At 46.3% G+C, this 25,288-nt stretch overlaps 1 protein-coding gene across 1 annotated transcript in view; it reads left to right on the plus strand.

The window, feature by feature from the left end:
* Positions 1-8,390: 8,390 nt before the first annotated feature.
* Positions 8,391-25,288, plus strand: part of dtna (dystrobrevin, alpha) — a 31,867-nt gene continuing 14,969 nt past the window's right edge. Inside the window, 13 exon segments of the mRNA XM_056292524.1 lie at positions 8,391-8,619; positions 12,492-12,559; positions 12,882-12,962; positions 13,069-13,166; positions 13,168-13,283; positions 14,103-14,188; positions 14,745-14,899; positions 16,373-16,478; positions 17,047-17,213; positions 19,240-19,364; positions 20,802-20,885; positions 23,255-23,284; positions 24,292-24,387. Of these exon segments, the coding sequence (XP_056148499.1) occupies positions 12,526-12,559; positions 12,882-12,962; positions 13,069-13,166; positions 13,168-13,283; positions 14,103-14,188; positions 14,745-14,899; positions 16,373-16,478; positions 17,047-17,213; positions 19,240-19,364; positions 20,802-20,885; positions 23,255-23,284; positions 24,292-24,387 (1,178 nt within the window). The 5' untranslated portion in view covers positions 8,391-8,619; positions 12,492-12,525.

Consider the following 25,288-nt stretch of genomic DNA (forward strand, 5'->3'; position numbering starts at 1 on the left):
TCACTTTGGTAAAATCTTCTGTTATTTGGACTCGGCCATACGCCTTTATGCGATCGGTAAAACAAGGACACCAAATGAAACTCTATTTACAGAGCTCTGTGTGCTTCATGCGCACTTCATGTCTTACTACTTCGCTGCCCGTGGCTCTGAAAGCATCTAGCAATTAGCTCTGATTTGAGAAACAGTGCATGGCTTCACAAAAGCAGGTTTAATGAACGACTGGATGAATAATAAATAAACGGATAAATATTTTACAAGCAGGCAAAGAGATGCTTTGTAGCGGCGTATGTGATATCCCTTCGTCCGCCAGAGAAACAAGATGACCACTCCACCGACGGCAAAGCCATCCACATCTAGACGCGTAAGTCAATGGTCGTAGAAAATCAATAAATAAATCAAAATAGAGTTTTAAAAAAAGGCAGGTAACAACAACTGGGTCGTATTTGTGCACGTTTGCTGGTCTTGTAACGCGAGGATGTACGTTAATATTTGGAGGTCAGTTACAAAAGTATGTGTAAAAGTTGCAATATATTGTAGTATCTTATGTGGTACATTATGTAGATATCTGCATATGTTTCTCCAGTACTGTATAGTAGGGACACACTATTTCCATTGTTCTTACCTGTAGATATACTCAACATGATATTACTTACTGAGATGTATTATTTTAACCAAGGCCGTGTCATGTCTCACGTGCTTCATCTGAGCATCCCTGGCAGTCAGACCCCTCCTCTGTGCAGACGTACCTGGCTTATAAAGCACATTCTGACTGTGATGTTTATGGCCGTATTAAAATGTGTAATAAAAACTGTTAATCTAACTAAGCCAGTTGCTCATAAATGGAAAGTGCGGACCAGGCTATCTATAGCCCGCTTAACCTGGCGTGTTAGCCTTATCATCACTCAAGTTAGAGAATGTGAGTAATTTCAATGCAAGTTGAAAAGTTAATGATATACAGAAATCTCAATAAATAGATAATATGAATATTAACAGCAACAGCAACAACAACAATAATAATAATAATAATTAGTCACAAAAGGTAATCACTGGGGTCCAAACCACCTTAGAAGGCTGCTATCTCAGAATCAGAAAGAATCAGAAACACTTCGTAGTTTCATTTCATGCACTTGCGCACATGAAATGAAACGACACATGGTTTCCTCCAGCCCACAGCAGTGCAACACAAACACAACAACACATATCCAACAACTGCAAGACCTACAAGAACACATATATCCAAACTAACACATGTATCTAAACTAAAAATAAATAAATACAATAAAATCACTGCCCAGGAGAACGAACGCCAGCCAGGATGACTGTCAGAACCGCCGGTCTGCATGGGCTAGCAGTTAGCTTAGCCTGACCTGCTCCCGCGTCCTGTCAGACCGCCCTCGGTGTTTCCTCTTTGGGCACAGCTCCGGTCAGGGCCGTGGTCCTTGGGCCCACAGGACGCAGCAGACCAGGCTCTCCCTCAGCCGATCCATCGCCAGCTCTCCCAGCCAGACACCTTCGACACACCTCCCCGCACTCCACACGACGACACTAAAAACACAGTCAAGGCTAGGCGAGGCCGCCGCCAGACCGCCCTCGGTGTTATCGGAACTGCCGGTCTGCATGGGCTAGCAGTTAGCTTAGCCTGCTCCACTTGTGCGTCCTGTCAGACCGCCCTAGGTGTTTCCTCTTCAGGCACAGCTCCAGGCAGAGCTCTCCCAGCCAATAATAATAATAATAATAATAATAACAATAATAATAATAGGGTGGCACGGTGGCACAGTGGTTAGCGCGGTCGCCTCACAGCAAGAAGGTCCTGGGTTCGGGCCCTGGGGTTGTCCAACCTTGGTGGGTCATCCCGGGTCGTCCTCTGAGTGGAGTTTGCATGTTCTCCCCGTGTCTGCATGGGTTTTCTCCGGGGATTCCGGTTTCCTCCCACAAGCCCAAAGACATGTAGGTCAGGTGAATTGACCGTACTAAATTGTTCTTAGGTATGAATGGGTGTGTGTGTGTGTGTGTGTGTGTGTGTGTGTGTGTGTGTGTGTGTGTGTGTGTGTGTGTGTGTGTGTGTGTGTCCTGTGATGGCCTGGCAGCCTGTCCAGGGTGTCTCCCCACCTGCCGCCCAATGACTGCTGGAACAGGCTCCAGCATCCCGGCGACCCTGATAGCAGGATAAGCGGTTAAGACAAAGGATGGATGGATGGATAATAATAATAATAATAATAATAATAATATGGAACAATATGACCAGTAGGGATGTTGCAGATGTCTCGGTGTTACCCGAGTCGCATGAAGTCCTAAACCACTTCATTTCTCTTGCGGATGGAACCCAGCAGTAGTCAGTGGATTCAGTTTTTAATAGGTACACTGTCTCTTTAAGAGACACCGCTTTACTGCCGTAGAGTACGGCTCTCAGCGAGAGAGTTCGCGGGCTCGCTTGGCTAAATGGTGGAGAGGATTAAGCCAAGTGGTGCCGGCCTCTAGCCGTTCTTATTGTCAAATCATCGCTCTCTGCCATGTTTTCCTGCTAGGTGAGCACATGTATCGCACCTGTATTTGTTTTGTGAGAAGAGGTTATTTTCTTGTGTATGAGTAAATGTTATTTTTGTGAAGTCAGAATAATCGCTAGCAAATTGCTAATCGCTAGCTACTTGCTAATCGCTAGCTACTTGCTAATCACTAGCTACTTGCTAATCGCTAGCTACTTGCTAATCGCTAGCTAACCTTCTAAACGCTTAATATTCCCTATACCCATCGTATACGGAGCTGTAAATGACTTCGCTTGTCTAAATGGTAGAGAAGAAAGAAGACTTAGCCAGGTGTTGCCAGCGTCTAGCCTGTCTTACTGTCAAATCCCCGCTGTCTGCCATGTTCTCCTGCTAGCTGGTGGATGGGACGGGAGCTGAGTTAGATGCCGCGTTCTCCTGGGACCCTGAAGACGAGTTGGCCACCATCACCTGCTTCTGTTCTTGGGTCACTTGAGTATCAGACAGCATATTTTTTTGATGTCGAGCGCTATAATTTGGGGGGGGGGCACCCCTTTTTTCAGCAGTTTATTGGGGGTGTTTTCGCACGGATGGATGACTGGCTTATCAAATCAAGGATAAAGATATTCCTTTCTTGGAGGTTTAACTGTTCATTGTTCTACATCAGCAATAATTTCACCTTTGATTAAGGCTGAAAGAAAAAATATTGAGCAAGAATTAGATTTTTTTTTTTACATTTTCTTAATGCCTAAACTGTCCACATTGTCATTCATTCATGTTAGTTATATTGTCATTCATTCTCTGTCATTTATGAAAGAACTTGTATTTATTTAACTTGTGAATTACAGTAGAAGATAATTTATTTTATTTTTGTTTATGTATTTATTTTGTGCGTTTACTTAAAACGAAAGGTGGAAATTTATTTGAAGGAAGATACCGGACTACAAACCGGCAAACTGATTCCCATGTGCGTCACATCAACAACAACAATGACAACAACTTATAGCGCCTTTCAAGACCCCAAGGACGCGTTACAGTAGATCAGAAAAAACGTCCTGCACTTGCCACATCCAGCACGACGAGATACGAATTTCACCTGAGCAGGCGATGGTCATTCGCCTGCGTTTGCGCATGTGTGGCCAGAGCATGAAGAGTGACGAAAGAGTGCAGAAACCTACGTGAGGTCACATCCATCTATCCATGCCGCTTATCCCATCCGGGATCGGGATGCTGGAGCCGATCCCAGCAGTCTTTGGGCGGCAGGTGGGGAGACACCCTGGACAGGCCGCCAGTCCATCACACACAGTCACACCTAGGTACAATTTAGTACGGCCAATTCACCTGACCTACATGTCTTTGGACTGTGGGAGGAAACCGGAGCCCGCGGAGGAAACCCACGCAGACATGGGGAGAACGTGCAAACTCCACACAGAGAACGACCCCCAAGGTTGGACTACCCCGGGGCTCGAACCTATGACCTTCTTGCTGTGAGGCGACCACGCTAACCACTACGCCACTGTGCCGCCACATTAGGTCACATGGGAAAAGGTTTTCAGAATCTACGTACTTCGACCAAAATTTGAATTTTCGGATTTGAAAACTCACACAAAAAATTGACCCCTTTTAAACAACCTGCCCCCACCCCCACCAGTGTTTCCTCCATGCAGCTGTTCAGTAGAACTCCACACTACTCCCAGCTAATTTGCATGAGCTCCACAAAATACAACTTGGGGAAGTTTGAGTAAGAGCATGATAGCTAAAAATAAAACTTTTTATTTCCTTCAGTTTATAACTGACTATTCTGTGTGTGTGTGTGGGGGGGGGGTAGGTTACTGACAGGTGGGCGTTTCGTGTACTGATTTGGGCGTGTATTGCACTTCAGGGCATGTTTGTGCTAGCTGCAGGCTGTAGATTAATACATTTGGAGAGCACAAATACAAATAGTGTCGTCTCCATGCATCCCTAGAGACCAGTTACAATAAGGTTCCTGCAGTTTTGCTACTTGGACCAGTAATAATAATAATGATAATTAATAATTAAATAATTGATAAATACATAAATGTATGAAGGACAGTCTAACCTTGATTACCTCCACCATCACTTGGTTCAGCTTCTTGCATTGCTGTCTCTTTGCTGATTTTAGCTTCTCAACCTTTTAGAAACATAAATGTCACGTATGAAATATTCACAAGAAATGTGAAAAGAGAGAAAGCAACGGTTGCCAACCAAAAACAAAAAAAGAAAATAAAAATCATGTCTTACCAGAGTGACAGGCGCTCTTGCGTTAATCTTTGGTTGGGGAAGTTTCCACTATTCAACGTTAGCCCTGCTCTCAGCGTCGCCTTGCATAGTTAATGAGCAGGTAATGAGCGCGCGCTGCTTGGCGTGGCTGAAAGTGAACGCAGAAAGTTGTTGCCTATCAACTTACTTGATGGCAACTTGCTTGGAACAGCCGTCTTCCAGCCAGCTCTTCCTCTCTCATAGTATACATCACAAGAGCTGCGCCCCATCCAAGTAGTTTGCTGACACGTTTTCCCCCTGAATTAGACAAGGACGACACAACGTACAGTTAAGATATCCAGCGAGTTTAATACTGAGTAAACTTAACGTTAACTTGCTCCGAATCTTCAATGGCTGTGGTTGCTAAGCAACAAGAGGGCTAGGCGCGCGTTTGTCTCTCGAGCGCGCTCTCAGAGCAAGAGTGAGAGACCGAGAGAGCAAGAGTGAGAGAGCGAGAACAAGAGAGAGCAAGAGCGAGAGAGAGAGCAAGAGAGAGAGAGAGCGAGAGAGAGCAAGAGAGAGAGAGAGCGAGAGAGAGAGCAAGAGAGAGAGAGAGCGAGAGAGAGAGCAAGAGTGAGAGAGAGAGCAAGAGAGAGAGAGAGCGAGAACAAGAGAGAGCAAGAGCGAGAACAAGAGAGAGCAAGAGAGAGAGAGAGAGAGAGAGAGAGAGAGCAAGAGAGAGAGAGAGAGAGAGCAAGAGTGAGAGAGAGAGAGCAAGAGAGAGCAAGAGTGAGTGAGAGCGAGAGAGAGCAAGAGTGAGAGCGAGAGTGAGAGAGCAAGAGTGAGAGCGAGAGAGAGAGAGAGAGCAAAAGAGAGCAAGAGTGAGAGAGAGAGAGAGAGAGAGCAAGAGAGAGCAAGAGTGAGAGCAAGAGAGAGAGAGAGAGAGCAAGAGTGAGAGCAAGAGTGAGAGCGAGAGAGAGAGCTAGAGAGAGAGCAAGAGAGAGCAAGAGAGCAAGAGAGAGAGAGCAAGAGTGAGAGCGAGAGAGCAAGAGAGCAAGAGAGCAAGAGTGAGAGCGAGAGAGCAAGAGAGCAAGAGAGCAAGAGTGAGAGCGAGAGAGCAAGAGAGCAAGAGTGAGAGCGAGAGAGCAAGAGAGCAAGAGAGCAAGAGTGAGAGCGAGAGAGAGCAAGAGTGGTTGACTGCTTAGGTGGGCAAAGATATGGAGCATGCTTATGTGACGACACCTGCTATGTATTAATGTGTGACGTAATGTGAATTTGATATGTGTTTAATATGTGATATGATGTTTTAGTCTTTTGCAAACTGCTTTGGCAATGGCATATTTTCTGTTCATGCCAATAAAGCTATTTGAATTTGAATTTGAGTGAGGGAGCAAGAGAGAGAGCAAGAGAGAGAGCGCTGTTTCGCTACTGTTAAACACCATCGGTGGCTTTGTTGAGCGGTCGTGTACACATGTCATATGAAATCTGACACACTTTTCGATGCGCTGCACCTCCAGGAACTGGGGGTGATTTATCACCGGCTGTGATGACCGAGTGTCAAATGATAGACGCCTTTATACTGGTAAGACATGCAAGAACAACGCCAAGTGTCTGCTGCTCACCAACAGTAAGCGTTTTAAGAAAAATCAGTCTCACGATAATGACGTTCAGAGTCCACGCTGCCAATCACTGTTAATCTGCAAGGTTCGGTCCAGACCGAGGAGGACATGGGGCCAACGCTATACACCACATTCGTGGTGTTATAGGAATACGGCTGCTTTTTTTCAGATTTTAAACTTCTATCTCAATGAGAGAAAAAAATCTGTCAGTAACTCATAAACGATCTAAACTCTGATCTACATCTGTATCTATCTGTCTATCTATCTATATTATATATATATATATATGCTGATGATTGCTTATGGCATGAAACAGGCTTGTACTGTCTCATAAAGAATTTACTTGACTCACTGGATTATTTTGCTCCTTATTTGTTGAGCACTTTCCCTACCATTGAATGTTTCTTTTAAAAAAAGATATCTATCTATCTATCTATCTATCTATCTATCTATCTATCTATCTATCTATCTATCTATCTATCTATCTATCTATCTATCTATCTATCTATCTATCTATCTATCTATCTATCTATCTATATCTATCTCTGTATATATATATACAGTTAGGTCCATAAGTATTTGGACAGTTACACAATATTTGCAGTTTTGCCCCTGTACACCACCACAGTGGATTTGACATGAAGTATTTGAGATGTGATTGAAGAGTAGACTTTCAGCTTTAATTTAAGGGGTTGGATAAAAATATGGCATTAACTGTTCAGGAATCACAGCCATGGATATACAGGCGCCCCCCCCCCCATTTTCAGAGGCTCAAAAGTAATTGGACAAACAAACATAACTGTGATTATAACAATTATATTTAATGTTTGGAGGAAAATCCTTTGCATTCAATGACTGCCTGAAGTCTGGAACCCATCGACATCTTCAAATTCTGAGTTTCCTCCTTTGAAATGCTCTGCCAAGACTTAACGGCAGCTGCCTTCAGTTGGTGGTTGTTTGTGGGTCTTTTGGCCATTAGTTTGATCTTCAGCAAGTGAAAAGCATGCTCAGTTGGGTTGAGGTCAGGTGACGGACTTGGTCACTGATGAATATTCCACTTTTCTGCCTTGAGAGACTCTTGGGTTGCTTTCTCAGCTTGTTTTGTGTCATTATCCATCTGCAGTGTGAAGCACCTCCTCTCAGTTTTGTGACATTTGGCTAAATCTGAGCAAATAGTATATCCTTATGAACATCACAATCCATCCTGCTACTTCTGTCAGTAGTCACATCATCAATAAACACCACTGACCAAGTTCCACTGGCAACCATAACCCGCTCGACTAAAGGGTCAGACTCGCCAGCCAGCGGCCAACGTGTCTACTTATCCATGCACGTTACAATATATATACGAGTGTGTACACACACACGTGTGTATGGATTGATAATATATATACACACACGTTATATTATTATCCATCCATTAGCCGAACCGCTTATCCTGCTCGTGAGGATGCTGGAGCTTATCCCAGCGGTGATTGAGTAACATGCAAACTCCAAGCAGAAGATGACTCGGGACGACCCCCAAGGTTGGACTACCCCGGGGCTCGAACCCAGAACCTCGTTGCTGTGAGGCGACCTCGCTGACCACTGCGCCACCGTGCCGCCGCTGTTATTATCGTACCCAATTTATATTGAACTGATTGACGTATCTAAACTGCATCCGCATTTACTGCATTTAAATGGTAGAAAACTGACTTGGTCAACGATTTGGGGAAAAAACACAAAAGAGGAAAGGCTGGACTGGTTGGACTTTCCGTAATATTCGGTTTGATTCCGTCCGAGATATTTTAAAGATTGACTGCCGTCGTGATCTGTCGTAGTTGGGCGCTATAACCGGAAGTTAACCTTTTTTCCCTTTTTTTCTTCTTTTTTTTAGGAACGCTCGTCCTCTTAATGCGTTTTCGTGTCTCTGAAGTTGAACGGTGAGTAGCCTAAACACACACACACACACACGCACGCACGCACGCACGCACACACACGCACTGACGCAAGTGGAGAGATTCCGCATTACGTCATCGCAGAGGCCACATTACTGCTGTAGCGCGCTACTCCAACATTTCCACAACACCGCCGTCGCGAGAGGCGCGCGCGCGCACACACTCACGCAACACACGCACACACAACCCAACGCACACGCAAACACACGAACGGCGGCTACGATGACCGCTGCGTGCGGGGATGGACGCTAGACCGGAGGATCCCCGGTAAGGCTCGCGGGACACGGCCGGCTTGTGATCCGGCGGACGGCGCCGGCGGGCGGACGCGGACGGCGCCGGCGGGCGGCATGTGCGCACGTATCGGTAAGTGTTTTGGTGTGGAAGGGGCGCCGCGGCCGAACGCTTGTGCAGCCCGGCGGGGCGACCTTCACCTACTTTACCGCTCCCCGGTCGGAGCGAGTTGGCGGGTCGCAGCTGCGATACACGCGAGGGGCGTGTGTGCACGAGGGGAAGGGGAGGTTATCTGGGTGTGCGCGCGGGACGTCGTTTCATTTATTTGTTTGTTTGTTTGTTTGGCGGCGGCTGTAAAACCTCGTCCGCCGTGACGCTTCAGTCGTGACAGGTGATGCTGTAGCTGAGCATGCTCCACCGTCTGCTGCCTGTTGCCCTGTCCTGGTACCCCCCCCTCCCCTCCCCTCCCCCCATGCCGCCACTATCGTTTTGGGGAACAGCAATGGGTGTCACGATGTCTCCCAATAAGTCGCGTTAACTGCCCCGCGCGCCACGACGTGCTCCATCCAGAATCCAAAAAAAATTTTTTGGCTTTTTTTTTTTTGGGAGGGGGGGGGGTGCCGGGTTCTGATGGGTTACTGAATTGCAGGTTGCACATTGGCGTCCATGGTGTGTTTGAACGGTTTATGTGAATATCGCCGGAGAGAAGTCCGTGTCCTCCACCGAGGAGTGTGGTACAACCGGCGTCAGAGCCCGAGGCGGCCGTAGACGTGTCGCCAGACACACAAATAAACATCAGGGGGTCCAAAGTTTTTGGCATTTTGGAGCCGAAACCATGGTGATGGTCATTGAGCGACAGTAAGCGGAGGGCCCCCCCTCCCCCTCCCCCTCCCCCAGACGTCAGTGTCTGGTACCGGCCAGCGAGACACAACTGTTGTGTGTCGCTATTTTACTATACCACGCACCGAGAGGGACGTTTTCACTGGCTCTGTCTCAAAGCACACTTTGATTCATTGACAGTTTTTGGTTTTTTTATTCCTGTCAGTGGCTGGAAATCCGATGCCGGTGTCATTTATAGTCTCCCCCCGTGTAAAAATACCTCCGGCCAGTCAGTGGCTGCAAGCACGGCGACAGCTGCGGGATACTGTACCGGGCCCAGCTTGCCCAGCTTGTTGGTGTCCTGCAGCAAAACGCCGAGCACAACTTGAACGAGAGAGTTCACATTTTGGAGATGCTGGGCCAAAGCCTGACGAAAATAGCTCAGCCGGAGGGGGGGGATATAAACGCTGAAAAGACCAACTCCGGTGTTTTCCTGGGCCGTTGCAAAAATAGAGCCCTAATATAAATAACTGACTAATAAGGCCTGAAATGCAGCTTCATGTCTGGGCCGCGGAGGTCCCTCTCCCTGCAGTTGCTGACACGGTGAGTCATAACTGCGAGACTCGGCCCGCTTTCGCAGGCCGTCATCCGCAGTGTTTACGGTTTATCATCTTTCTGCGGGCGGGTTGCCTTTCTGGTGCCGGGCCGGGAGTTAAGGCTCGCTGGGCCCACGCCGGGTGAGAGGGGTGAGAGGGGGGCTGCAACCGGAGAGCCGGTAAAGCTGTGCAAGAATGTGGCGCCTTCTCATTTGTAGTTAAAGATAGAGTCGCGAGCGCAGGCCGTGTTCTGGCAGACCGTTTCTGATTTCAGATGATCAGCCGGACCTGTCCACCCGGACCGCTTCTGTTGTTCTGCTCTCCGGTTCAAAAGATTGTTGTGTGTGTGTGTGTGTGTGTGTGTGTGTTAAGACGGACATGTCTTTTTAACGAACGGTCAGAGAAGTGACGGGAGTGCAGCCATGGTGCTCTCACAAGGGTACGTCCATCATCTTGTTCATTTTGTAGACTAGCAATTTGTTTTTCTTCCCCCCCCCCCCCCCATCTTTCCTTGACTGGAGAGAATAGCTGGCAACAGAACGGGCGACGGGGGGGTCACGCAGGTTGTGTCTACTTGTGATGTGTAGGGAACGTCGGTGTTAATGAGTTAAACAGTGTTCACTTGTGCACCTCTGAATTTGGACAGTTTAACAAACGCTGAACAGGCTGCAGACTTCTTGAGCATGCAACAATACACAGGCTGCAGACTTCTTGAGCATGCAACAGTACACAGGCTGCAGACTTCTTGAGCATGCAACAGTACACAGGCTGCAGACCTCTTGAGCATGCAACAGTACACAGGCTGCAGACTTGTACCAGCTCCTGTCAGCAGACTGACATTAGATATTTATCATTTGTGTACATACGTGTGTACATGTGTTTTGTTTTATTGCATTTATGGTGAATGTGTATTGCCGTTGCATTCCTTGTTTGCATCAGAGCTGATAAACACTCACCTTGGCTGAACCGAACTCCAAAAAAATCAATCGGCTTTTCTACTCTTACCTTGCAAGTGGAGGACACACCTCGGTCACAGAGTTTTGTGTGGAAATCCTGTCCTGCCCTGTCGCGATGGGAGGCCGTTACTTATTAGCTTATAGTAAAAACTATTTTTTTTCTTTTTTCCTGTCTCTGTTGTACAACTACGACACTGAAACGCACAACTTCAGTTTGTGTATGCGGCTTCATCTTCCCCTACTTGAACTGGAAATTGCATGTTGCCCCAGCTGACCACCTTAAGGACCGAGGGAGGACGGGGGGGGGGGGGGGGGGGGTCAAAAGAGCGGCCGGTTATTGTCCGCTGCCCGACTCTACGTGCACCAGGGCAAATCATGCATTCAGCTCCCCGACCCTGATAATTGCTCCAGATTTTATTTCTGCAGCAGTTTCGGTAACAAGATATCTTAATCTACCACTGTGTATTAGACGAGTTCAGGGTTTACTTCGGGGAATCTGTGCTGGAGTAGTCTGAAATGCAAACGAGGCCACTGTAACTGTCCGGCAGAGAGACCGCTTCGGTGCCACCAGTCTTAACAGTTGCACTGGGTTCCGGTTTATAATTCCACATTGTCTTGACTCATGGAAAAATATATTTACTTATTTACTTGTGCTTGGTGAACAACTTTTTGTGATTTTGTGTGCGTGCACGTGTGTGTGCACGTGCGCTTGCACGTGCATGCATGTGTGTGTGTGTATGTGTGTGTGTTGAGGGGGGCCTTTGCTACTATGGCAACAAACCACATGACTAGGTGTATTAGATTGCCTTAGACAGTGTGCATTGAGGCATGGTATGAGCATTCTCTCTTTGTCCCTTTGAAAGACTTGTCCTTTTTCCTACTCAAGTTTTTTTTTCTTTTCTTTGCTTCCTCGCAATTCTCATGGGCCCAAGTCGATCCTGGCACTAGATTTGCAAATCTACTGTCAAGGAAGCTGTGCAGTCCACGGTGTGAGTGTACACTAAAAACACGTGATAAGGTTTGTGGTGGCCGGTGTCACTGGGCTGCAGCACATTGCAGCATGGCGGCGGGAGATGCTCTCTTTTGCTAATGAAATTACCACCCAGCGCCGTGGTACAAAACAACCCAGGTAGCGAAATTGCTGTGGCCCAGACCTGTCCCACACCCGACACTTTCGTCCGGCCCACTTCCTGTTTGCCAGATCTGGGCCAGAACCAAGCCATAGCAATGCCGCATGTGCCACATATTTGCCAAAGGCGGCCCATATTTGTTTTGTGATATTTGGGCCATATTCACCATTTACCGCACGGGCCACTTCAGGGTCACATCCACATTACATGTTGCCCAGAGCACCACATCTTTGCCAAAAAAGGCCCACATTTGATTTGGCATATTTGGGCCATATTTGCTGTTATACATGTGGGCCACTTCAGGCTCACATCCATTTTGTCAGGGCCAGAAGAAGGCCATCAGTGCTGCATCACTGCCTGAAGTGGCCCACATTCGGATGCTATCTGGGATTAGGCAGAACATATACAGTGTTTGTTCAATGCTTTAACTGAAACTGACCACCAAAAAAATAAAAAATATGGGGCGAATAGACTCTGACGTTGCTCTCTCTCCTCCTGACCAGAATAATCGAAGACTGCCAGCAGAGTGGTGACACCATGGCAGATAGAAGACAACTCTTTGTTGAAATGAGTAAGTGCCCAGAGCCTTGAATGACGGGGAAACGTTTCCGTGTGGTCTGTACGAGCCTGTATTGCCTTTAAAATGGACAAGTATTTTTGAACCCAAGATGAAATGGCACCACCGATGTCCACCAAGTTTAGCTGAAACCCTGAATAGGAACAGATAGGCATCCACGTTGACCCTATGCTCTCTCACTGTGTAGCCTGCATGCTGCATGTAGATCCTCCTAACCTCTGAACTTAACCTCTGCATACTGTCCAATAGTGTCTGTCAATGACTGTTTCCATGTCAACTGTAACCTGAGTGTTGCACAAAAACAATAACTTCACAGGGGCTCAAGAGTTGGACTCCATAAGACTTTCAACATACAGAACAGCTTGCAAACTCAGATTTGTGCAGAAGAAATGCAACTGTGAGTATGACGAAAATTTTGTTTTTTGTATTTTTTTGGACACTGCAGGGCATACAAAACCTGCCCTATTGCAATAACCATGCTCCCCAACCCCCCCCCCCCCCAGTACATTTGGTTGACATTTGGAATGTCATCGAGGCTTTCCGTGAGAACGGCCTCAACGCCATGGACCTCAGCACTGAGTTCACTGTGGCCCGCCTGGAGGGCGATACTCTCCACCATCTTCTACCAGCTGAACAAGCGCATGCCCACCACTCACCAGATCAACGTGGAGCACTCCATCAGCCTGCTGCTCAACTTCCTGCTGGCAGCCTATGACCCGTGAGTACAGCGTCACGTGGTGTTTGGTGACTGTCTCTAGCCGATGCACTTTTCCTCTGCGAGGTTTTGATGTGAGATGATGATGCTGCTGCGTTCAGTCTGCAGCGGTAAGGTATGGTGAAAACGCAGATCTGCTGGGCTGAATGTGGCTCACACAGAACTTGTGACGAGTGCATATTTTTAGCAACCGTACCAAGCCAAGCTGATGTCGCAGTGAATGTCTTTGAGAATTATGATCACTGATATGAAGCTTGAAGGTTGAAGGTAACCCATGTAGCCAGATGTAGAAATATCTGAATTCATGTCTGGGTAGCATAGCGGTCTGTTCCGTTGCCTACCAACACAGGGATCGTCGGTTCGAATCCCCGTGTTACCTCCAGCTTGGTCGGGCGCCCCTACAGACACAATTGGCCGTGTCTGCGGGTGGGAAGCCAGATGTAGGTATGTGTCCTGGTCGCTGCACTAGCGCCTCCTTTGGTCGGTCGGGGCATGTGTTTGGGGGGGAAGGGGGATAGCGTGATCCTCCCACGTGCTACGTCCCCCTGGTGAAACTCCTCACTGTCAGGTGAAAAGAAGCGGCTGGCGACTCCACATGTATCAGAGGAGGCATGTGGTAGTCTGCAGCCCTCCCCGGATCGGCAGAGGGGGTGGAGCAGCGACCGGGACGGCTCGGAAGAGTGGGGTAATTGGCCAGGTGCAATTGGGGAGAATAAAGGGGTAAAATGAATATTTGATTTCATGCTGTCTATAAAAATTGCACAAATGTGGGTTGAGGAATCTGTGGCTGTAGTGCGAAAGGCTGCTTGCTCTTTTTTTCAGGGAAGGCCACGGAAAGATGTCGGTCTTTGTTGTGAAGACGGCGCTTGCGAGCCTGTGCGGAGGGAAAATATTGGACAAATTAAGATGTAAGCAACGCCGCAAACCTCTCGGTTATGAAAATAAAATAAATGAAAAAAGAAAATCACTCAAATTGCCCAATATCACCAGTGATGAATCAATCATTTGCCTTAATAATGCTCCTGCAATCAGGACTGAAATGTACTACAGAGTCTCCTACAAGCTCATTAGAGTTGCTATCGTTTGAGATCTTTGTCTGCTTTAGTCTATTGTTCCTCGGAAAATAGCCCTGCTTTGGCTCTTCATGGCTGGGAGAAGTCATTATTCATAATCTGAAGGAGAGGGGTTATTACATAATCTACTAAATCTGTTGGAGCAGCAGCAGTGGCTTGTGAAGGGAAGAACGCGGGGCTATGTTGCTCGTGTGTACTCTCATAATTGATTTGAATAACAACGTTACTTCCATTTGTTTTCGTAAATAAGTCGGATGATTGCATTGTGTAATGCTGTAATCGGTTGACTATGGTGGTGACATTGGAGGCAATTAACTGTCATCCGACGATTGGTTTAATAAAATTGTAATGCCCCCCCACCCCACCCCCACCCTGCCCCTATTTTGTCAAGATATTTTTTCACAGATATCAGATTCGGCTGGAATGATGGTGTACTCGCAGTTTGACCAGTTTCTGAGGGAAGTTCTCAAACTGCCCATGGCTGTCTTTGAGGGACCTTCATTTGGCTACAGTGATCAAGCTGCACGAGCCTGCTTTACCCAACAGGTGATAATCCACCATGCATGTTTTGAACAAATTAAAAAAAACAAGTTGAAATACTTGCGAAGTACTTCTCAGGAATCAGGAATATCTATTTGCCATTCCATTTCCTGCATCCGTGCACATGAAATGAAATGAAATATCATTTCCCCCAGCCCACAGCAGTGCAACACAAAAACAAAATCACATATCCAAACTACAAAAACTACAAGAACACATATATCCAAACTACAAGAACTACAATCCACATATATCCAAACTACAAGAACACATATATCCAAACTACAAAAACTGCAAGAACACATATGTCTAAAGTACAAGAACACATATATCCAAACTACAAGAACTACAAGAACACATATATCCAAACTACAAGAACTACAAGAACACATATATCCAAACTACAAAAACTACAAGAACACATATATCCAAACTACAAAAACTACAAGAACACATATATCCAAACTACAAGAACTACAATCCACATATATCCAAACTACAAGAACACATATATCCAAACTACAAGAACACATATATCCAAACTACAAGAACTACAAGAACACATATATCCAAACTACAAGAACTACAAGAACACATATATCCAAACTACAAAAACTACAAGAACACATATATCCAAACTACAAAAACTACAAGAACACATATATCCAAACTACAAGAACACATATATCCAAAATATATATATATATATATATATATATATATATATATATATATATATATATATATATATATATATGTATATATATATATATGTATATATATATATATATATATATATGTATATATATATTTAAAAAAAAACACCTCGGGTGCAGCTCCAGCCAGGGCTGTGGTCCTTGGGCCTACCGGACGCAGCAGACCAAGCTCTCCCAGCCAATCCGACGCCAGCTGTCCCAGCCAGACACCCCCGACACACCTCCCCGCACTCCACATGACGACACTAAAAAACACAGTCAAGGCTAGGCTAGGCGAGGCCGCCGCCAGACCGCCCTCTGTGTTATCGGAACTGCCGGTCTGCGTGGGCTAGCAGTTAGCTTAGCCTGCCCCGCTTCCACGTCCTGTCAGACTGCCCACAGTGTTTCCCCTTCGGGTGCAGCTCCAGGCAGGGCCGCGGTCCAAAGGACACAGCAGACCAGGCTCTCCCAGCCGATCCAGCGCCAGCTCTTCCAGCCATCAAACAAAGACAAACTTAGATGCAGACGTGGACAAAGACACGCATGGACAGTACTGGGTGAGGCCGCCACAAATGTAAGGCCACGCGGCCATCTTCCCACACTAGTACTAAGTGAGGCCGCTGCAAACGCGAATTCGCGCCGCCATCTTCCCACACCAGAAGCGGTGTCTGTGATTATTGTAGGCATTTGAATTGGTCATAAACTGTTCAGGAACTTTCTTTTTTTTGTCCCCCCCCCCCCCCTTTCCCCATCAATCTTAACCCTCCTATGTACCGGTTGTTAGAAGAAGGTGTCCCTCAACACATTCCTGGACACACTGATGTCAGACCCTCCTCCTCAGTGTCTGGTTTGGTTACCACTGATGCATCGGCTCGCCAATGTGGAAAACGGTAAGTAACCCGAGCATATTTACATATGAGAAACAGAGTGGGCTGGCAGCATGTGAAATTTGGCCCTGTAGCATCGTATTTAGTCACTACATGCACATGCTTAGACAAACTCATATGCACCCTCACACACAGACACAAACATCACCGTCATATGGACCAATGCTGCTCACATCCATAAGATGTGTGTGTGTGTGTGTGTGTGTGTGTGTGTGTGTGTGTGTGTGTGTGTGTGTGTGTGTGTGTGTGTGTGTGTGTGTGTGTGTATGATCGATAGCCACCTCCGTGTGGGCAAAATTAGCCTGTGTCACAGAGAGGGGGGTACACTGCTTGCTCTGTCTCACTGCTTCATGTGCTGTTCTGCACATAAAAGCGACCGCTGCCAGACTGACACAGTACCCCAGCCAATCAAACTGCGATCTGCAAAATCGCCGTTTGTGTTTACAACCCGCTCTCTTTCTCTGTCTCTCTTGCTGTGTGTGTGTGTGTGTATGTGTGTGTGTATGTGTATGTGTATGTGTGTGTGGTGTGTGCGTGCGTGCGTGTTTGACCCCTCCCCTCCTCCCTGCAGTCTTTCACCCGGTCGAGTGCTCTCACTGCCGTACTGAGAGTATGATGGGCTTCCGCTACCGCTGCCAGCAATGTCATAATTACCAGCTCTGTCAGGACTGCTTCTGGAGGGGGCATGCCAGTGGTTGCCATAGTAACCAGCACCAAATGAAGGAGTATACGTCATGGGTAAGCGAAGGAGGGGGGGAGTGGGAAGGGAGGGAGGGGGATGGGGGGAACCTCACAGGGCCACTCATTGCAGTAGGGCCTTGCAGCAACCGTCTTTCTTTTTTTTGGGAGGGGGGGGGACTCATAAATAAGGGCACACCAAAATAGAAAAACTGTTGTTGACACCCAACCTTTGGCAACCTTTCTGACCCCTTCTGACATGTATATATTATACGATATACAGGTGTACGTGATCTATACATGATATATTGTACATATAGTAAACACTGATCAGCCAAAACATGAAAACCTCTGACAGGTGGAGGGAATAACAGTGATTATCTCCTTACAACCCACAGAAGAGCTGCTGTAGCTCAAACTGCTGAAAAGGTTAATGCTGGCTATGATAGACAGGTGTCAGAACACACAGTGCTTCACAGCTTGCTGTGTATGGATGGGGTTGTGTAGCTGCAGACCGGTCAGCAGGCCCATGATGACCCGTCCACCACCGAAAGCACCTAGAATGGTCAAGTGAGCATCAGAACTGGACCATGGAGCAGTGGAAGAAAGTGGTCTGGTGTGATGAATCGCGTTTTCTTTTACATCATGAGGATGGCCGGGTGTGTGTGTGCCGTTTACCTGGGGAAGAGGTGGCACCAGGATGCACTATGGGGAGAGGGCAAGCTGGCAGAGGCAGCGTGATGCTCTGGGCTATGTTCTGCTGGGAAACCTTGGGTCCTGGCATTCATGTGGATGTTCCTTTGACATGCGCCACCTACCTAAACATCATTGCAGACCAGGTCCAGCCCTTCATGGGAAGGGTATTCCCTGATGGCAGCGGCCTCTTTCAGCAGGATACTGTGCCCTGCCACACTGCAGAAGTTGTTCAGGAATGGTTTGAGGAACATGACAAAGAGTTGAAGGTGTTGCCTTGGCCTCCAAGTTCCCCAGATCTCAATCCGATCCAGCATCTGAGGGATGTGCTGGAAAAACAAGTCCAATCCATGGAGGTCCCACCTCGCAACTTACAGGACTTACAGGATCTGCTGCTAACGTCTTGGTGCCAGATACCACAGGACACCTTCTGAGATCTTGTGGAGTCCATGCTTCGACAGGTCAGAGCTGTTTTTAGGCAGGTGGTTTTAATGTTTTGGCTGATCAGTGTGTGTGTGTGTGTGTGTGTGTTAAGTTTGCTTAGATGGATCAGTATTTAGATTGAAAAAAAAATCGACTGTAGTACTCTAACATCCATCTCTATTTACACCTTCCGTCCTGTCTCTCTCTGTCTCCATCCTGGGGCACACTGGCCTTCCTTTAACCACCTCTTCAGCTTCTCCTTTTGTTCTGTACTCCCTCTTTATTGGACTTCATGCACTCAAGGCGTTTGTAAAATGATAGCGGATGTCAGCCAACCGAAAGGACTTATGGGGGGCTTCCCGAGCTCGCTGCAGGACGACAACATCAACTCACAAGTAGCGGAGTAGCAAACTCACGTCAGCTTAGTTTTACAGTAGTCCACACTGATCAGGGTCAGTGTAAATCAAGGCCGTTTAACTTGCAATATATGTGACACACCACCAGCAGTTTTCAAAAATGTGCCCTCCGTGACTGGAATGTATCTTCAATTACTTTTCTTTCTTTCTTTCTTTTTTTTGCTCACAATTTGTGCAGAACAATATGAATTAACTGACACCCAATATTCATGTAATTTAGGTTTATTTTGTCTTATAATAAATGGGAACTTTGGTCAATCAAAGCATCAGGGCAGTTGCACAAGCACCTAGAGAGAGAGAGAGCTCACACACACACACACACACACACACGGCTCTCTGCGCGTGCATGCTTTGCAGGAATTTTCCGCCGTGCTTCACCGCAGCACAGGGGCGTTAAATGTGTGCAGTATTTCACTGCAGTTTGGGATAGTGGCCCTTTTGCAGCGGGGAAACGATTTCATACATACTGTGAGCATAACTGTGAGTGCCCTGCTTTATGGGTAGTGACACTTTACATCCTCGTAAATGGCACCTAGCTTGTGCGTCTCTTCCAGAAATCCCCTGCTAAGAAGTTATCCCATGCACTCAGCAAGTCACTGAGCTGTGCATCCAGCAGAGAGCCTCTTCACCCCATGCTTTGTGAAATGCCGGAGAAACCTCTCAACCTAGCCCATATTGTGTAAGTTCACCCTCTTCATTTTTTTCTTCTTCTTCTTTTTTGGCTGAAACGCAGTCTAACGCTGAAGTTACACTTCAGTTCCTTTTTATTTCACTTTATAGAGTTTCTAGTCCCCATTTCAGGTACGTGAAAGTAATGACTTTGATTGCTCTCATCTGCTGTTTTGTAATTGTCTTGTAGGTGCCTGCAAGTCTGAAGTGATTCCTATCAATTTGGCTCTGCACACAATCAATGATGCTTAATTGTAGCCTTAGGAATGACCACAATCTATAGCACTAATACTGCCATTTCCTTTATTTGGGGATTGTAATGAATAATCAAACAAAGGCCCACAGAAAGAAATTACTTGCAGCGCTCCGGTGCTCTCTGCTAAGGCCCAGACTGCAGTTGGCACAACATGTCGACGCTGGTGCCAAAATAACTGCACTTCTGGCTTCATTTATATTTTATTTTTAATTGGCCCGAAGACACATTTGCATACTAAAAACTGACGGACAGAGCCCTTGACACATCTGAGTGGCGGTGGTTGAGGTTGTTTTTTTTTTAATCCACGTCAAATTTGTCCAACTTGTCTTGTAGGACTTGATGGGTGTTTGGGGAAATATCGGTGCCATAGAAAACATTGTCATCATGAAAAGACTGAAATTTGCTGCGGTTCATTTTGGCTATGCAGGGTAAAGGAAGGCAATAATAAATTATTATTTTTTGTTCTTTTCTTGCTGCATAATAGAGACACATGGTAAGTGTGCTTTACTTACTGTTACTCTCCAGAATGCAGCCTGCCAATGCTATATATATATATATATATATATATATATATATATATATGTGTATGTATGCAGACTTCATTAGATTTAGTCGCCTCGAGTCCCCTACCCTATCCGTGATTCAAATCGAGTTCGATCTATCTTAAACTATATAGATAGCAAAGACATTTAGTTTTACTTGTACATTGTTGACTAATCCGTTCATTGTGGCTCACCGTTGTAAAGCGTGTCCTACATTAGTAATCCTGTCCTTCTGGGTTCAGCAGGCAATCCATTCACCTGCCATTGTTAACTGGTTTTATACTGAAACACTGCAGAAAACTGTCCCAATTGTATATACCAAATGAGCCGAGAGAGAGAGAGAGAGAGAGAGAGAGAGAGAGAGAGAGAGAGAGAGAGAGAGAGAGAGAGAGAGAGAGAGAGAGAGGAGAGAGAGAGAGAGAGAGAGAGAGAGAGAGAGAGAGAGAGAGAGAGAGAGAGAGAGAGGAGGAGAGTGAGAGAGAGAGAGAGAGAGAGAGAGAGGAGAGAGAGAGAGAGAGAGAGAGAGAGAGAGAGAGAGAGAGAGAGAGGAAAAAGAAAACATAGATGGAGTCTATCCAGAGGGGTTTTCTTCCTCCTCAAAATAAAAAGGTTAGCCTTAGAAAAACAACACTCTTTGTCTCCTTTACAGGCCGCCTAGACCGGTGAACATGACCAGTGAATACGCCCTCTCCCACTCCATGCCTACGTCAGGGAACCCGTACTCCACCAAAAAGTGAGCACGATGACTGTAGCAAATACTGCAATGAGGTGGATTTTCCAAGAGACTTGTAGTCGTTTTGTCACCCACATCTTGTCAGCTATATGCACCGAGATCATTTTTTAACTCATATTGCTATGTTCACTTTCTACAGTGTGTGTATTTGAGGAGCGCTACCGTATGCGTGTGTGTGTGTGTGTGTGTGTGTGTGTGTGTTAGGGGTGGGGGGGAATCGATTCACGTGTAGCGAATTCAGGGGGCAGCCGGGACCTCCCGCACCACAGTCGCCTGCATCAACCGGTCGACTAAAGGGTCCGACCCGTTGGTCAAGGGCTAGCGAGTCTAGTCATCCGTGGTCGTTACACTACCCCCCCCCCTTCGGGAAGAGCGTCCCCACGCTTGAGCATCCGATACAAAAAAGTAGTTTATTCAAGTGTTCTATTAGTATACTTATTTAAAACTAAAAATCAGAGTATGCTTTCAGTTTACTTTTTAAGTACTTATCAGAGATATACTAAACAAAGTTATACTTAAGTATACTTTGCTTATACTGACAAGTACACAGAAAAGTTTAAGCATTGAAATAGTACACTTACAAGTATACTATTAGTACATTGATATTAGTGGGAAATATACTTGAACTTTACTTAATAAAATTAATTTCAAGTACACTTTTTTGTAAGGGATATCAACTCCTTCACGCCTCCCATGACCTCACCATCCCACTTCTGACACCAACTCAGCGAATTTAAAGGGGCAGCCGGGAACCGCCGCAGCCGGGACGCGAACCCGGGTCTCCCGCACCACAGGCGACTACGTTAACCAGTCGACTGAAGGGTGCGTACCCGTTAGCCAAGAGCTAGCGACTCAAGTCATTCGTGATCGTTACACAAGTAAGAATTCTTACCGTCTACGATTATGAATCGATTCACAAATTCCAAAATCGATTTTTAAAAACCTTTTCTTTTCGGTCTTAAGTAGCCTCCTCGCTGCTGGCGGGAAAACATGGCGGCGGCAAGTCAGTCGCTGCTAGCGTTAGCTCTTGGTAGCCTTTAACACGGAGCAGCAACAAATTCCGCCGGTCCAGGCTCGTCATGACTCATTCAATATGCAAGATTTGCAAAACGGAAGTTAAGTATTTCGGGAACTCTTCAAATGTTCGGTCTTCTTTATTATGATATTGAAGCGAATTCGGGGGACAAAGCAACCACAGGAACTGCCGCGACCAGGACGCGAACTCGTATCGCCCGCACTGCAGGAGACATCGTTAACCGCTCGGCTGTAAGATCAGATTTGCCAGCCAGCGGCCAGCGTGACTTTTTATCCATGCACGTCACAATATATTGTCAGAAATATGAGGCAGAAAGAAGGCATGGGACTCAAAATATCAAGAAAATGAAAGCACAGTTCGATTTAGTAGATATCTACAGAAGAATTCAACTGAGTTTTATAAAATCTTGTTTCAGTTTCTTACAGTAACTAAAGATTTGTGTTTGGGGGGGGGGTAGCGTAAATAAGAGTCTGAGCCACACTCCGTACCAGCTGGTGGCGGTAATGCGCCAATTCGTTGTTTGCCAACCGCCAATAAACACCAAGAGGAAGAAGAGGAATTACGCTGTCGCCCAGAGTTGAAAGAAGTGGAACAACGACCTCCTGCGACGTCAACACACAACCAACGCACACTGCACCACTTTACCGAGCAACCAGCCAATTCTGAACGGGCAAATAAAAATAATAGTAATAATAATGTAAACTACTAATAAGGGACGTTAGTCCCTAGCTAACGGTTCTGACCCTTTAGCCGAGCGGTTAGTGATGTCGCCTTGTGGTGCAGTACACCTCGTATCGAATCCCGCATCGGGCAAGAAAATAACCGGTTATAATAATAATAACTAGATCCATCGCCTGATTCGGAAAGACCGGTTTGTGATCCAGGCAGTTGAGCCAAAGTAGGACATACGTACCATCGCGTCGGTTTTACTGAGAAAGGTCAGGTTTGCCTTTGATATAACTGTTTCAAATGGAAAAAACTGCATAATCTTATACACACTTTAGTCTGCTTTCATGCCACCATTTGCCACACCGCCTTTCTCGGCGCAGAGCGGACTGGAGTAGATCCTGAAATTAGCACCCAATGTACCAAATCTAGAATCGATTTTGAATCGGGGAGCCTTTTGAATCGAAAAATCGATTTTGGACTCGAATCGTGACCCCGAGAATCGAAATCAAATCGTGAGATTCCAAAAAATTCCCACCCCTGTGTGTGTGTGTGTGTGTGAGATTGTTTTTGTTTGTTTGTTGCTTTATGGTCTCTTTTGCCTGGTTGTAAATAGCTTACCCTACACCAAGAAAAATGACACTGAACTAAGAAACCTCTTGACTAGGGCGGCTCCAGATCTGTTGAAAGGCAGGGGGTAAGTCAAATAGGTGTGCCTAGAATAACACACAGTAGTCTCCCCCAGCACAACTGCATGTGCAAACTAATGCATACAGATGGATCATCAGCAACCCCGCGGCACTGTTTACCGGATATTACCTGACCTGATGCTTACGGAGGGGTTGCATTGTTATGCTCAAACCTTGTAGCTTGAGAGATTTCAAAGATGCTAGATGAAGCATGCATAATGGAGATTACTGACCCTAGGTTGAGTTCCTGTCACAGCGCTTCTCAGCGCCTTTCGTGATGTGGAAACTAACTTCCAGTCTCTCATTAACTGTCTCTCAGTGGTTAGCCTCAGTCTTCTCCATAGTCAAGCTGCAGCGATTTCACAAATGAATAAATAAATTGTCAGCTTTGTGACTTGAAAACACTGCGATAAAATGGTTTGGGTTTCCTGCCGACGTTGCAGCGTGTGTCAAGTTTTGGAAACGGAAAGTTCTTTGGCCAAAGCCCTCGAGGTCCTCTTGCCAGGGAAGCTGCACCTGCATGTGATGCTAATGTAATGGTGGTGGAGGGGGGGGGGGTGCTTCTTTGCGGAACACTGCACCCTTTTATAATTTCGAACTGAGACTAGTGAAAACTCCCAGCTGATGTGATGATTGATGGGCCTTTTACTGGTTTTTCTTGCTGTGCATGTCCGAGCAAATGGCGCCGTGGCTCATGTTCACACAGGCTGCACAACAGGAGCTGATCCCATACGTGTACACGAAGTACTGATTCTCCTGTAGTTTGTTGTACACTCCTAGGATATTGTGCATGTATTATTCATGGAGGGAACGTTTTGGTTGTCGTTGACGACAAGGTTAAAGTATATCTTATTCCAATAATATATACTTTCTACATTATATAATAGATGCCAGTGTTGGTTTCTTTCCTCACCTATCCCAAACACCACTTCTTTCTTTCCCTCTCACTGTTGTCAACCTGTGTAATGTAATGTGTTTTTTTTGTTCATGTATGTGAAATCCTGCATTGTTCCAGGTTACACTACAACCTCGATGTTGCTGACAGACTCGCTGATGAACATGTTCTCATTGGTCTCTATGTGAACCTGCTCCAAAACAACCCCAAATCATGGTTAGTCGGAGTCGTGTGTCCAGCCACCACCAGCTGAGACTTCTGCGCCTTGCCGGCCTGCCAACCTGCATAGCTGTCGTCTAACACCGGCGTGTAGAGCGCTGCATACTTTAACTCTGCATGCTGGCAGATAGTTAGCATATGCGTTCATAGGCCGTTGGCTCACTTTTCACTGACAAGTTGTCCTCTGACATGTCTATCAACAGAACGTTGTTGTCCATTAGCCGTAATTGCTTTCCTTAGGGAATGAAAAATGGCTCTCCTCGGGGGAATAGTTTAATGTTAGATATTTACGGCACGCTCATTTGTTTTACAGAAGCGCTCCTTAATGGATTTGGATCTACAGTGTGATGGATATGGGATCTCTCCCTTAATGACAGACTTGCCAGGACGGTGTGCATGTATCATTTCTAATTTGGGCATTTATCTGATGCTCTCGTCCACGGTGACTTATGATGAGTGAGCGGACGCTCTATCGGCTGAGTGTCCCGTTCAAGGTCACCGCAACAAAAGCACATTTCTGTTGATGGGCATGACACTGGCCGCTGTGCGGACTGAACCTGCCTCTCCCTGGTCACCTGGCAGTAGCCAGAAGTTTCCAGGTTCAGTTTTCTGCCTGCTGTTTTGATTGGATTAGCGCTCAAAGAATACATTTCTCAGATGTGTATCAGTAGAAATGATTGGGTAGGTTAAGAGCGTGCGGTGTGTTGTTCCTGATCGTAAGGTAACTACCATGATTCTGCAGCATTGTTCTCACTGGGAGATGTTTGTAATGGAAAAAGTCAAGAGGTCCTTGGGGTTAGTTTGTGCTTTGCTACTTTGATTGTTGCCTTTTAAGGTGCTTACTGAAGCACGCTTGGTGTGTTTGGCTCCTGTATAAGTTTATTCATCCTTTATGCTT

Source organism: Lampris incognitus, chromosome 14 (genome assembly GCF_029633865.1).
Source record: "Lampris incognitus isolate fLamInc1 chromosome 14, fLamInc1.hap2, whole genome shotgun sequence".
NCBI classification, from domain to species: Eukaryota; Metazoa; Chordata; class Actinopteri; order Lampriformes; family Lampridae; genus Lampris; species Lampris incognitus.